At 39.6% G+C, this 15,273-nt stretch overlaps 1 protein-coding gene across 2 annotated transcripts in view; it reads left to right on the forward strand.

Annotated features, from left to right (window-relative positions):
* The first annotated feature begins 5,294 nt into the window (after positions 1-5,294).
* The window catches only part of LOC124154258 (28S ribosomal protein S28, mitochondrial), a 46,267-nt gene continuing 36,288 nt past the window's right edge, over positions 5,295-15,273 (forward strand). The window contains exons 1-3 of one of the 2 annotated variants that reach the window (XM_046527866.1): positions 5,295-5,623; positions 5,700-5,821; positions 5,903-6,092. In XM_046527866.1, coding sequence (XP_046383822.1) covers positions 5,324-5,623; positions 5,700-5,821; positions 5,903-6,059 — 579 coding nt within the window. In that variant the 5' untranslated portion in view covers positions 5,295-5,323 and the 3' untranslated portion in view covers positions 6,060-6,092. The remainder of the gene's footprint in view (positions 5,624-5,699; positions 5,822-5,902; positions 6,093-15,273) is intronic. The other variant, XM_046527865.1, reaches the window with a different exon arrangement.

Genomic DNA, 15,273 nt, shown 5'->3' on the forward strand with positions numbered 1-15,273 from the left:
CTTTATTTAGGGTGTGTATTAGATCAGATACAGGGTGATTTAATTATATTATGTTAACACTAATCCATGAGCATCATATTTCGTCGTAATAGAATACATAGCAAGCAAAACATATCACTGATATATTCTACTCTTAAAATTGCATGAACAGAAATAATATTAGCATGCATGAAAATAATTATTTTAAACACACCTTTACAAGTGACGGTAGGTGCAATTAATTCTCCTTTCCTTACACCCTATGAGGAAGTAATGTAGAAAACTGCCATACAGATGACTCTGTAGGCGGACTAGGATCCTGGGCGCAGGTAGTGTACGTGGCGGCTACACCACTACACTACCTGCGAGTCACTCGCCAAAAATATGCGCGTGCGCACTCAGATTGTTTTGAGTCTGCTCCCGTCACCCATTTGAACTGTACATACCCCCCCGCTCACTTCGTCCCCCCAGAGCACCCTTAAGCGATCGCATAGACCGAAAATGCGCCCGGCGCAATGCCACGGAATCGCACACTTGTAGAGCCGTGAATTCGAAAAGGAGACAGCTGTAGCGTTCGGAGCTTCATGTTTCTTGCACATGCAGACAGGATTCTTATCCTTCTCGTTGCAAAGGAATAGTTTTCTTTTATAATTCATTCATCTTTGGGTGTGCACTTGCTAATATGCGTATACGCACGTGCCACCACTGGTGCCTATTGGCCCGCCTAGACTTTACATGGTGCTCAGGCTCATATCTGGCCACAGGAAGTCTCAGAAGCCTAATGTGCATTAAGTCACAAACAGTGGTAATGTACTGTGAGGACGTCAGTGGTGTCATAATCAAGTTTAATGCAGAAAATCCACGTTCACATTCAGCACTGTGCTGCCCAAATAATTAAATTGCTCTGCCTGCTCAAGGTTTTCCCCACCCACTTTTACGTTGAATCTCACATTGCTAGCTCGCGATGCTTTGCAAAATCTCATAACCTTTGTCTTTTTACTATTAATTTTCATGTCATATTCATAGCAGCTCTTGTGTTAAGCATCCACTAGAGCCTGCAGCCCTCTCTCTGACTGGCTAATCAACACTTGATCATCTGCAAACCTTACCAATTTAAGCATCAATAACCCAATTTACTCCAGCTTCCATTTAATGCCACTTCTCTCTTACCATCTCCTCTGCATAAACATTTAAAGCAACGGTGATAGTGCCTTGCCTCACTCCCATGCTTGCGCGTCCAGATTTTCAATCCGCAACCCTCGCTTGTGCATTCTAGGCCATATGCAGAATGTAAATGAATCGCCTATCCCTCCAATGTATGCCTATCTTCTTGAGAATTTAAATTAGCTTTACCCAGACCACCCTATGAAATGCATTTTCAAAAAGCAGGCATAAACATCCTGTTCATATTCTAGGTTTCTCACCACTATAGGGACATCATTACCGAGCCAGTTTGCATCTCAAGTTGACTTTCCTTTTCTAAACCCTAATTGATCTTTGCCCTCATTAGCCCTTGCCTCCATGTGTATGTTTAATATCCTCAGTACCACTTTTGCCACATGCCATATTAGGCTAGTAGTCCTACAATCTCCACATTCCACAGAATTCTTCTTTTTCAGCAGTGGAATTAGTACCGTCTTCATGAAATCCTGAGGCCAGCATCCCTCCACATAAATCCTGGGTACTAGTTCAAAAAACCTTCTCCCACCCTATATTCTTCAGAAGCTCACACGGATTATTGTCCACGCCCAGTGCATTCATAGCCTTCATGTCACAGAGGGCTCTCTCAATTTCCTGACCTAAGACCCTGAGCCCAAAATGGTCTTCCTCTGTTGCACTTTCCTCCTCTAAATTCAATATTTCCGGCATATTCCTGCTCCACATTTCTGCTATCCTCCACATGTTCCTTCCACTTATTCTGAACCTGGTCTCGCTCAATTAGCATCCTTCCATCTTTAGCCTTAATTTTGGACGTGGCTTGCCCTCTTTTGCAGTACGATGGTGATTTCATCTTGGCTTATAACATGCCTACCTCTCCTTCCTTCTGAAGCTTTTCCACTTCCTCACACTGTCTTTTCCACCAAGCCTCCCTTGCCCTCGTAGTTTCACGTCATAATCAATTATTCATTTCCCTATACATTCTTTTGCCCTGCTCTTATGTGCACGTTCTTTCACTTCCTGCTTTCTTCCATTTCTTTTATCATTTCCTCCGTTACCCAGGGCTTCTTAATCCTTTTACTGTCAATGTAGCCAATTGATTTCTCAGCCTCTTTGACTTTTCCAATTTAAATATTAACCACTCTTCCTCTACAGTCTCTGCATTTTCAATCTCTCTGATACTATTTTCCACTAGTTACTGATATTCTTTCTTTTATTTCCCTTCAGAGCTTCTACATTCCATTTCCTCACCTTCCTAATTTTCATAAGTCTTTTGAATCTAACCTTGCATTTCATAAGCACTAGGTTGTGATCTAAATCCGCACCTGCTGCTGGGAAGCTGTGCTAGTTTTTCGCGTTATTCCTAAACCTCTATCTCACCATGATGCAGTGCATCTGTTATCTCCCCGTATTCCCTGGACTTTTCCATGTATACGTTCACCCTTTGTGATAACTGAACCACGTTTTTGTGATGAATAACTTGTTCCTCCTGCAAAAATCTGCTGCTTTCTCTCCTCTGTTGTTCTGAATTGCTAATCCAAATTCTTCAATATTGTTTCCATCCCTCCCTTCCCCCACTGAAGTGTTCCATTCCCCCATCACTACTAGATTTTTCTTTCCTGGGGTTTCTCTCGAGTTTTTCATTTCATTTCATTTCCTCGAGTTGTTCATACATTCCATCTACTTCTTCCTCCCTATGATTGCTGGTGGGTATGTCAACTTGAACCACCACAAGGTTGGCCTCAATTTCTACCACCTGAATCCTATGCTTACCTTGTCTATACCTACTACATGCTTACCTAGCTTCCTGTTTAATACTAAGGCTACCCCACGCTAATTTTCTTCCCTACCGCAACAAATAACCCTAAACCCATCAATCAGTAGTCCCCACTATCCTTCCACCTCACTTTGGATAGACCCAAGATATCTATTCTCCCTTTCTGCATTTGCTTTTTAATATTTTCTATCTTATCCGCCCTCAGCATTGCCCTCACATTCCATGTCCCTATATTCATTGATACCTTCTTCTTCTCCATCTTCTTGGTCTTTTTATCCTCATCCTTGGATGCTGCTGCTAGTATGATAATGATGATAAGTCTTTGCAAGGATTTTGCATGATTCGGACCTCAAGGACCTTGCTGACCTCGCTGCCACCTACGACACCCGCCCATACGGGCTGGATCCTGCAATTCCATTCGAGGCTCCTTCAATCAAACTCCATGTTTTCAGGGAAGAGATAGCTGGTAGGGTTTCCCACTTCCATTCCAAGTGTGTTTTACATGATACCATCCCTTCCCCCTTCAATTCATCTGGCATGGTTAGCCCTACTATTGCTAATCAATCCCGCCAGTACAGCTTTAGGGGTCATACAAACGCACAAGCCTTTCCACCACGACAAGGCTGTAGCCCAAGGGAAAAGCTGGCTTCATCTATTAGTAGTGATAGTTTTGAATCACTCTTTACAATACCATTTATTTTAACCAGCCTACCAACTGCGCATGTGTGAGAGAGAGGAGTAGAGATAAAATGAGAACAGGAGAGAGTATCACAACCCGTACGCCCATTTCCTTACAACCACATCACAGTATGTATGTGATGTGTTGTTTGATTTCACCAGTTGTTGGTTCCAGTGCAATGCTGAATTATAGCACCAAATTTTCCCTGAGAGGTGCCGGAATGCTGTTCTGTCCAAAATTAAGCTCTGCCCTTCCCCAAAAAATTCATTGATCTGTTCCTGAGTATTAATATAATTATAGGAAAAATGAAGCATGCAGAACATAGTAAAAGATTGAATAATTTTAGCAGACACAAAGACTGAAGTACTTGTCCTTAATCTAAATATGTTATTAAAAAACTGACAAATTTTAATCATGAAATTAAATGAAGCGGAGGTATGACATCAAATGAAGATAAGTACTTATGAAACCTTTCATTTTTTACTTCATTTCATTCTCTGGACAACTGCTGCAATATGTATGCCGCACTAAGATCCAGAAAATCTGATGGCTTATATTTCTGTAACTCAGGCTGGTACCACTCACTTACATTACGTACACCCGCACCCTGAGACAAAAAAGGCTCAGGCAGGACTTTAACCTGTGTCCCAATAATTAGCAGTAAAGGAGCCCAACATATCTACCATCTGAATGATAAAAAAATTATACAATGGATTTAACGGCAAACCTGAAGCCTCAGGAAGAAACATTGACAATGTGAATGAGACTTACTTTAGGTATAATTCTATCCGTACTCAATAATTGTACGACCACATTATTTATAGAGGTACATATCACCATTCAGGAGGGAGATTCATGGGGGAGCATGTGCCCTCCTCCCCAGACACTTAAAAAATAGACAAGATTTTTAATGTGGTTATCATTATGTTCATTTTCTTTTGTGTACTACGGAGCTTCAACAATTAAATGTAATATTAATGACTTTCATATCAAAATAAAGAGAAGAATATTTTCTACAGTAAATATTGTATTTTGTTTTTAATCTCAAACATGGGAAGACCTGTCAGACCCTTGTGCTCCCCCCCAGAAAGAAATCCTGGATCCACCCTAGCATATCACCTTTCCCTTGAGATACTGTTCTAAAGGCTAGCTCTTTCCAATGACAGCTGTACTGGTGGGAGTATGTATTTCTGAATTACTCCATAGTCAGAAGCAGGGCCATATTTACCTAAAGTTACGCTATGGGTACCTTTCCATTGAGCACCCCTCCTCACTTGAGCCCTAGGAATTACTTGAGGAAATAATTCATAGCTCAGTAATACGTAGATTAACACGTTCAATTGTATTAGGCTCAACTATGGGTAAATAAGCACTAACAAATTTGAAGTTCTGAATAAGAAAAACCCCACCCAACCAATTCTCATCCTCTAATCCAAATGCCCATTCCTAGACTTTCACTCACTAAACGTTCGTTTTTCTGCCGCATTGCTTGTGTTGATCTCAAACCCTCCACACATTGCCCCTTTTCACTTTCATTGAAATCCTTTATAATCTTTCCCTATCCTATGTCACCAAAGTAGCGTGTACCGTCTGCAGCTTCTTGTTTTCTTTTTTTTTTTAAATTTCGAGTCATGCACAGAAATAATATTTTAAATTTGCCGCTGAAGAACTGAAATCGATAGGAAATTGACAATCGTTAATCGATCGCTGAAATAGTCGAAAAGATAATCATGGCGCTCGCATTAAGGTGTGCGTGGAGAAAGACTTCTATAAATGTCAATAAAAAGTGCTGTAGTGCTTTTTTACCATCTAAAAGATTTAGTATAGACACAAGCAAAGATGACGGTGGCGGAAATGCGAGTGAACAAAACTCGGCGTCTCAGGATACTGAGGTGTCGGGCGTAAGGAATGTGCCTGCGGGTCGAGGAGGGTTTGCTCGTGCTTTTGAGAAGTATACCGCTAAGGAAACGCCACCCCCTGAAGTAGAAGAGTCATTTGCGTCACTTTTAAGGAAATCCAAGTTTATAGATGTAAGTTAATCCTGTGAGATTCTGATTCTAAAGAGGTGAGAATTCTAGAAAATACATACATGATCCTCTTCCGTAGTTGGGTGATCCTGAAGGTAGATTGGTCGAGGGCACGATTTACCATGTTGTCGATGATGATCTTTACATAGACTTTGGATGGAAATTCCCATGTGTATGCTCTCGTCCTGCCAGGAACGGAAGGTAATTGAATGCAGTTTCCATTTTAGCTTTACCATTTGTTGTGTAACGTTCTTCACGCCCATTTTTTTTCACATTTCGCAGATTTTTTGTGAGAGGAGCTAAAGTATTACTCCGATTGAAAGATCTAGAGCTATCAACACGATTTCTTGGAGCTGATCGAGACTTGACCCTCTTAGAAGCAGATGCGACACTTACCGCACTACTTTATTCTCCAGTCCGAGACAGTAAAAAAATGTAGCGCGAGGAATGTCTGTGAACTCTGAAACATTGGGTATGTATGAGTGGCATACGTAACATTGGTATTATGATTAATGCTAAGCTATTTACTCTGATGTACGCTTAAGTTAAGGAAATCCTTTTTCGATAACTGATCGCGCTGTGTAATATCATTTCTATATCCCAAGGCCGTAACAACAATCACTTTTTATATTGGCAACGTAAATAAATAACAAAACAAACATTCATCATCACCTTGAACGTAAAAATGCAAAACCCTACAAATATTAATTTTCACATTACAACACCTCCCCTCGTTCGAGGATGATGGAAAGGAACACAAAAAACATCATGCATAAACAATACGTTGGCAACGCCTATTCGAATTCCACCCAGGCGCTGCTTATTTTGTTAATAACGTATTCTAACATCTCCCCTCGGGATTGACAAAATAATAATTTGAAATATAAATCTCTAAGCACTCCTTAAGATTTAACATCTTACAAAATTCTTTTGTCGTAGTTCCTGACAGTGGCTTTGTCAACATGTCAGCGACATTATCTTTTGATCTGACTAACTGGAATGAAACCTCCCCTGTTTTTACCATCTCCCTGATACAATGATACTTCTTGATGTATGACATATAATCATATTTAATAATACTTCTTGATATATGATATAATGACACTTCTCCGCATCTGGTCCACTCAGTGCCTCCTCTGCATCCTCCGGAATGTTGCTATCTGGACCTTCTGCAGCAGGGACAGGTCTTGGGATTCCTCTGTCTCTGAGACCTATGTGGTAGACCACCTTCCGCTACTCCTTCATAGGCAGGCTCATTTTCACAGGCGATGATTATCTCCCCTGGCCCCTGCATGGGTGTCACCTCCTCTGGCTCTCCACCTCTCGCCTCGAGCTCCTCCCAAGTCATCGTCTTCTCCTGCTTTCGTTTTTCCATCTCCAGTTGTTTCAAGGCGTAGTCTTTCTGTGATTGCTCTTCCTTCAGGCGTTTATTCAATACAGCCATCAATTCCATTAATCTGAGCTTTTCAGCCTCAGCAGCCTGCATCATGGCTCTTAAAGCATACTCCGAGGACTTGAAATTTCCGGATCTCATTGCGGCAATTACCAGTGAGTTATCATTTGAGCCTTGAGAAACATTCATGCTATGGAGGGCTTCTTGTAACTTTTCTACCATTATATTTTTCTTCTCCAGTGTATCTTCCAAATTATTGACTTTTGCCTGTTCTTTCATCAGCTGCATCGTTAAATTTTTCTTTTCTTTCCTATGTTCTTCTGCCATTGCCTTCATTTCTAATTCTTTCTCCTTAATAGTACTATCTTTGCTCTTCAAACACTCATTTAGGAATAGTATTAGCTGGTCACCATGCTCTTCCTTGGCCATTACTGTGGACAAACGACTTTTGAAGGCATCCATTTCTGCCTGGTCAGCCGCTGATATTGCCTTACTAACTTCTGCTTTCCTTTTCCAATCGCTGGCCTCTTTCTCTGCCTCCTGAAGCGATGTCTCCAGCTTTTCTACTTCAGCCAACCTCTTCTCCCGGTCCATTGGTTCAAGGTGTGTGTGCCTCTTTGCAAAAGAAACTCTGGAAGCCTTCTTCTGCTCGACTACGATTCTTTCCCCTTCATGGTGCAGGTGTCCCAAACGGTTGTGCCATGTTGTTGCTGCAATTTTACATGCTTTCATACCTTCATGTTCTTCAGCTTTTTTTTCTTATTTGTGAAATAGAAGCACTCCCTTCAGTAGTGAGGTAATACAGGAAACCAACGCGATACCCCTGGAACAGAGTAGCTTCTTCGTCGCTAACAGTAGTCTTTCCGTCTCTCCTCACAATGGTCAAGCCCTTCTCTTCTAATTTCCCTTCCGAAATCAAATTGTCTTGGAGGCAAGGAATATATAACACATTAGTTAACTTTATTTTCCATCCACCACATTCATTCGACATCTGGATGGTCACTGATCCTTGACCTTCTATTTTTAGTGATGTACCATCACCCACAGTTACTTCTCCAGAGAGGGGTTTGAAATCAACAAACAAATCTTTCCTAGGGCTCATGTGATCCGATGCTGCTGAATCCAGTATCCATATGCCGTTGTTTGCATGGTTTGGATTTCTTTGCATGCAGAGTACTTTATAGCCTCTTGATACTACTGATGCTGATGACTTCTTCTCTTCTTCATCTTGCTTCTGTATGGCAGGACAAAATCTTGCAGTATGCCCCTCCTTTCCACATGTGAAACAAATGTATCTCCTCCCAATAGGTTTCTTTGGAGCATTTTGTGATTTATTTTCACTGCTTACTTTAGGTATGTTTGGCTTCTTCTTTACCTTGAGAGCCTTGTGTTCTTCTGTCTTCGCGTAATCCTCATTTTTCATTCTCTTCTCTTCTAGCAGGAGTTGGGACTTAACATATTTGGATGTTATGTCTCCTTCATTTGTTCTGTAAATACTTCGTATAAACCCAGCATATTTTTCTCGAGGCAGACCCATGAGGTAGAACGCAGCCAGTGCTCTATCCGGGAGATTAATGCCACACTTAGTAATTTTACGGTTGTAATTCTGGATCTTGCTCATGTACTCCATCATGGAAAGGTCTTCCGTTTTTTCGGTATTTACCATTTCCTTTAGGAACATTATCTCCTGGAACACGTCGTAAGTGGTGCACATGTCTCTTAATGCTTCCCACATATCCTTCGCTAGGTCCAGTCCCACGATATCATCCAAAAATGAATCATCTACGTATTGTATGATAATGGCTCTGGCCTGTTGATTTTGTCGCTGACGGCGCCTAACCTCTTGTGGTGGGAGTTGGCTTTCGTCTTCCATTTCTATCTCGTTTCCATCACTGCCGAATGTTATGTATGGATGGAAACCTTTTACCGCTTCCCAACAATCTTTCTTCATTAAAAAAGCTTCAATTCTTACAGCCCATACATCGTAATTATCGCTGTCGAGTATTGGGATACACGTCTTCTTTTCTTCCGCCATTTTTGATGATTCCGAACTTACAAAGAACAATAGGGAAATTGCATACTTTTTATAAACAGTATGCTGATATACTACAGTAAACACTTAGTACAGCAATATACTTTTTTCCGCTTAAAATTCAGTTTATACCCTAGAAAATGACTCCCAAAAGTCGCCCGAGTTTCGCGGGCTAAAAAATACCGCCCCCACTAATCTTTGGCTGTGACGTCATAGTTCAGTACGAGTCCAAGATCCAAGCCCGGTAACTGCAGGTTTGGAAGAGCCACGTTGCGTTTAAAGGAGAACATGGGTGAAATAAGGAAAAATTACAAGTGGTGCATTATTCCTCTGTGCAATAACACCCCAGAAAAAAATTTTCGTCTGCATTCCCACGGAGGAAATTAGAAGAAAAGCCTCGATGCATGCCGTCTGTCGGGATGAGCGTTACGGAAAAATAAGAGTATAATAAACGGAATGATAAACCCGTGTGCTATGTGAGCGAAGATAACTTTAATATAAATAATATTTCCATATTTCATTGACTGAATAACTTGAAACTGAGATTTTTCGATAATTCGGCCGCCGTAGAATAAAAACTCAACTTCCGAACAAAAATCGAGATAGGTGTTTCTCGATGGTTACGATGGACTCAAATTATTAAGGCACTTGTTCAATTTCAGTTACGGAAGGACATAGAAAATTCCATGATGTTTAAAATCAAGGGCGGAAATATGAAAATATAGAGCAACGTTGATCCTCATGCATTCGAGTGCCAGCCAAGAAGACAGCGTTTTCTTCTACTGTCGGCGTCAAAATGATGCGCCGCTGTACTTTGCAAATTTATATCCTGGCTTCACTACATGCTATAATAATGAACTATACGTCATTTTAAAGGAAATTTTATCCTAAATTCTGATTTATTTTATTACAAAAAAATTGAAAAATCTAGACAATATATACAATGCAATAGATGACTCCGCGCACCGAAAAATTAGTCGTTTTGTCAACTTCATGAACTTTGCAACTCAACCTAAGGAAAACTACTACGTCTACAGCATTCATCTTCCACATTAATTTACACTCATCAGTGCGGATTTATAAAATGGCTTTTGGGTATTTTTCGAACTTATATTTTGTTATAAATTAATGAAAATATTTAAACATTATCTTGTCCCATAGTTTACCCCGAAAAATAAAGAAAGTTGTAGATGGAAAAAGAATGGAATCCAGAGGTGGTCACAAAAAATGAATCGCAGCATTCTTTGATTTTATTCTACGCCGTTGCTTGCTTTTCAAAAAAAAAGTTGAGTCACAAGAGGAATATACCTACCTCTTGTGACTCAACTTTTTTTTTTGAACATATGTTCCGCGGCCTTTGATTTGGAAACTCTGGAGATAAGAATGGACATGTGTGGATCAGCAATTTCCATTTAGTTGGTTGTCAGGATAAACCAAGGATCCATTTAAAGGTTGTCAGGCCATCGTATAAAGATAGGACTGATGTGCACCACAGGGGAAATGGTGTGTTTGAGGGAAAGTCAAACCCAAAGTTGCCCAAAGAATGTGCAGTTCTATGTTGCTCTTTCCCCAGTTAAAACCAAATAGAAATTGGATTGGGATGATATTTTCACCACGGGTTCCAGTGATAGTGAGAGTGCAGGTGATCACGGTCATCGTCGAAAGTCATCCCTCTAGGATTTCCGATACGGAATTTTTAAGTGACAACCGATCGCAATGACGATGAGCTCGCCTTTAGAGAAGGTTTCAGATATATCGTGAGAAAAGCTCCCAAAATGTATTAAAGACTCTGTTTGGAAAACATGCACATTTTAATGCTAATTTAGGAAGTATTTCATTTCAAAAGTAACTTATGAACACCTGAAGACGTTGTGTTTATTATATTGATCGAAGTGCGATTGACCGATTCTTCCTGCAGAATAGGAAGTGGCTTCGGGGTTTTTAGTCACAAGATGGTAGATTGTGTTGGAAGTTCGTCTATATTATCGCTACTAAATTGAAAAATTAATAGTCTGGCCTCCTCAGAGCTTCCTTTCGCCCTCCAGGCAAGGTATTTTTAAGTTGAAAGTATCATCGGCAGCTTCGAGGTGGAAATAAGTTCACCATAAGACTCTACCGGACTGCCAAAAGAATACACATTTCACATGAGTATACGCTTTCGCCAATATTATACGCAAGTCTCACTTTGTTATGAACTATAAAACATTACAGATGCTCATCAGCTATCTTTCCATTTCTCGGCATCGACTTTCCGAGCCGACGAAGTCTACAGTTTCACTAAAATACCCTGTTATCATGATGGAATCAGTAACAGGAAGCTTGCTAGGATCAGCCTAAGAATAACCATATGCCTTCATCTTTACGCAATCTATTGCTTTCAATGGAGGAGAAATAGATCAAATAATAGCCCTGAAGTCACAATGAACAACTGCGATACGTCTGCTCTTCAATAAATGAATCATAACCACGCCGTCGCATGTATTCAATTCAAGTACTATGGCCGTGCCGCCGCGCCTCCTCGTACTGAACTATGACGTCACTTTTCTACCAGCCAATCATCGGGCGTTTTCGCTTCTCACTTGCATTTGAAAATTTTCGTGAACTTTGATGCATTAAATATCGTAAACCACGTCATAAAATAATAAAAAAACTTTCACCGAGGTATGCAAACATATATTTTTATATAATTTTGGGGCTATTGATTATATCTGAAATATATGCAAGTTCCCTATTATGGGGTTCACTTCTTCTAACCTCAAACGTATTCACCGTTCACACCATCAAAAGAAAAACTTCGCTTCGCATCAACACTTAGTGCAACTAAGTCTCATAATCTGTCAAAAAACGGAAGAAAAAATCTTCTTTACGTCTTCGTTACAAATAACTATTTTATTCGTCTTCTATATCCCAAGGCCGTAACAACAATCACTTTTTATATTGGCAACGTAAATAAATAACAAAACAAACATTCATCATCACCTTGAACGTAAAAATGCAAAACCCTACAAATATTAATTTTCACATTACAACAAAGTTAAGGAAATCCTTTTTCGATAACTGATCGCGCTGTGTAATCGTGGAGTATGTATGCAAGTGGTAGCCTGGTGAAGGAGAATCTTTATTAGTATTTTGAGCCGGAAATAAAGAAGAATTAGTTCGAAAAATCCACAGAGGAAAAATCATTCGCCTTGACCGGGATCCCGGTCAAGGCGAATGATTTTTCCTCTGTGGATTTTTCGCACTATTTGTGCATTGCGGGTGACTCCGTAAAAAGTTATCACCGTGGCTAGTCCCGGTATGCTTAAATAAGAATTAGTTGATGGTTAGCAACAAATAGCTAATTGATGAAAAAACAATATCTTGTCAGCAAATAAGATATCTGCTGGCTTATTTCCATTGAATAAATTTTGAAAAATCAAGTTTATTGTCGCCTATATAGTTGCATAATGCTCTTATGGATTTCAAATTCTCTGTAGTCATTTCAGCATAAATAATAGACCTCAAGCTCTCATTAATTGGAACTTCTAGGGTGGGGATGGAGGAAGGAGATTTTGATGGAATGTGAGAAGGAAAAGAGATGAGGGTTTCTCAAATTATGTCCCCAGGAATATAAGTTTTTATACCCAATGGCTGTTATTTAATCTGCTTGGACTTTTTGGCTGGAGTGGGGCTCACGGGTTCGTAGGCCACTTGAAAACGAAAGGTCTGTTTGGTAAAGAAATTATTTATTTGACATAATTTAAAACTGTGGCCTTATTGTATGTAATTTTTTTCCTGTTAGGAGCCTTAAAGGTTATCAATTGCATCCCCAATGACATTAGCAATGTGTATTGTTAAGAATAATGAGTAGGTTTGATAAGGTTTAAGTTTGTATTTGGAGTTAGAAGAGGTTTTGTGAATCTCAATGAAAACCTCTATGGAGAGCAAATTGCTACACAGAGGGTTTTCTAGAACAATCTGAGGGAATTTGACGAGGTTTTCATAGCCATTGAGAAATTTCTAATAATTCTATTCTAATACAGGTTACCTAACAATTTGTTTCTCTTATGCAATGAAGAGGTTTAATACAGGAGTTGAGGATGTTTCACAACATTCAATCCGAAGAGAATTTGAAGAAGGGTCTTGAATATCTCCATAGAGGCTCCTAAGGTACTTGCTGGCAGTTTTTTTGCCTTATTAGAAGATGTTGGTTACAATTTGTGGTTGCTGTTAAGAGGTGTTCCACTGTACAGGTCATTTGGATACTAATTAGCACAACTGTTGTGTTCTGGACTTTAGATCAATTTAGTGCCTATCTAGGATGTTTCATGGTGTTCAAATTCACTGTCACGTTGAGAACATTTAAGGTTACACTTTAAGGCTACACTTTTTGGAGAGGTTGGCAAAGAGTGTCCGCCATAGGATATAGGTATAGATATATAGCATAGATAAGATATATATAAGATCAGGCCTGTGCTTATACTGCTAATGGGGTTGAAATTACAGGCCTTAAGTTTAGTTTCAAAGTCAATGATTTGCTATGAGTTACATCGAGAGAAGATAGAAACTTATGTACAGACTCCAGTTATCCAGATTAGATGAGGTTCCATAAACCATCTACGTATTTTATAAAACTTCAGCTCACACATTGATACATGAGGAAAAAAGAAACAGCACAGTCAGGACACACAGGAAAGAGCTTGGAGTTTCTTAGCTAAAGAAAGGTTCACCAGTGTTGAGCTTAATATCAAACCAGAGAACAATGGGACGCAGTTTCTTTCCAAGAGTCTCTTCCTCCTCTGCTTCTCACCTGTAGAATTCTTTTCACGATTTGTCGACTTCAGTGGCGGTAGGGAGTAGTCCTCACCCACCAAACAGAAGATAGCAGGTTCTAGTCCTGCATGGATAGGTTGCCCCTATCCAGGCCATCAATGTGTGTTGTTGTCTGTTGTTGTTGAACCCAATGTAAAGGCCTTATTGTGCTATTTTTGGGGGTAATTGAGATACATAATAAATAAATTGCATTGCAAAAACCAAGAAAAAAATGCTTGGATACCTATTGGCAACTTTAGGTTAAGATAATGCAAGCATTCTAAAAAATGAAAACATTGATGAAATCAAAGGTTTGAAAATTATCTGAATTAAACTATGCAAATAATTGAATATTATGCAACAGCAACGATTCTCTTCAAAGATTTCCCATTTATAACAACATATTTCTTATTTAATGTTTTTCTTTTATATTGCTGTCCCAAATTGTTGATCTTTCTCTGCTAAATGGACTCTAACATTTGGACTCTTGCACCATAATTTTCTACCTTTAAACAACATCTTCAGGGGAGGTACTGCAGTGGTTGAAATGCAAGGCAGTGCAATACCATAGCAGAAATGTCCTCAACTCCTTTCTTCGGTCTTAATTTAGGTCCTGACTGATTAGGAGCTTTTGAAAGAAGGATCTATTTTGCTGTTAACTTCATCACTTGCTGGTGGCCATTAATTGAGTTGCAGAATAGTTGTTAGGACATGGACAACTTCATTTTGATAATGACATACCTGCTGTAGTAATCAATTATTACTAACACATAATGACTGGATGGTAAAGGGCTCTTATAATGAGGGCTCTTTTTTCATATTTAGCAGCTGCAGCTTCGTTCATTCTGCCTCCAACATTTTCTTGCAAGCAAAAGGATGTTCAGTGTATTTTTCAGAAATATTAATTGGTGTTTAAACAGTAGAAAAGAAATTTTTATTAGCTATAGGAATATGTTATCAATCAAAATTACTATGTACAGTAAAACCTCTTTACATCATAATGGAGGGGACCAAAATTTGGGTAATTTGATGTATGGAGGTTCACTATAGAGAGGTTTCAGTGATAGGCACAATTTTTTATATCCATCGGAAATAAAGGCACTACTGTCTTCTAAACCATTATATTTATATGTTTAAATGAACATGCATGCATTAGTGAACTTATATTTATTATTTAATAATAACAGAAAGCGAGTGCTATCGCATGATTTTTACCATGATTCGAGAGAAAACAATGTTATCTCTCTCAATTCAACAGTCACTTGCCGGCCTCGGTGGCGGAGGGGTAAAGTCCTCGCCTACCAAACCGTAGGTCGTGGGTTCGAATCCCGCCTGGGTAGGTGATCCCTAGCCAGGGCATGGATGTTTGTGTTGTGCTTTGTTAATATTAGAAACCCTCGTTGTAAAAGGCCGTTATGTGCTGTTTACGGGGGATGT

Source organism: Ischnura elegans, chromosome 2 (assembly GCF_921293095.1).
Source record: "Ischnura elegans chromosome 2, ioIscEleg1.1, whole genome shotgun sequence".
In the NCBI taxonomy this organism is placed as follows: domain Eukaryota; kingdom Metazoa; phylum Arthropoda; class Insecta; order Odonata; family Coenagrionidae; genus Ischnura; species Ischnura elegans.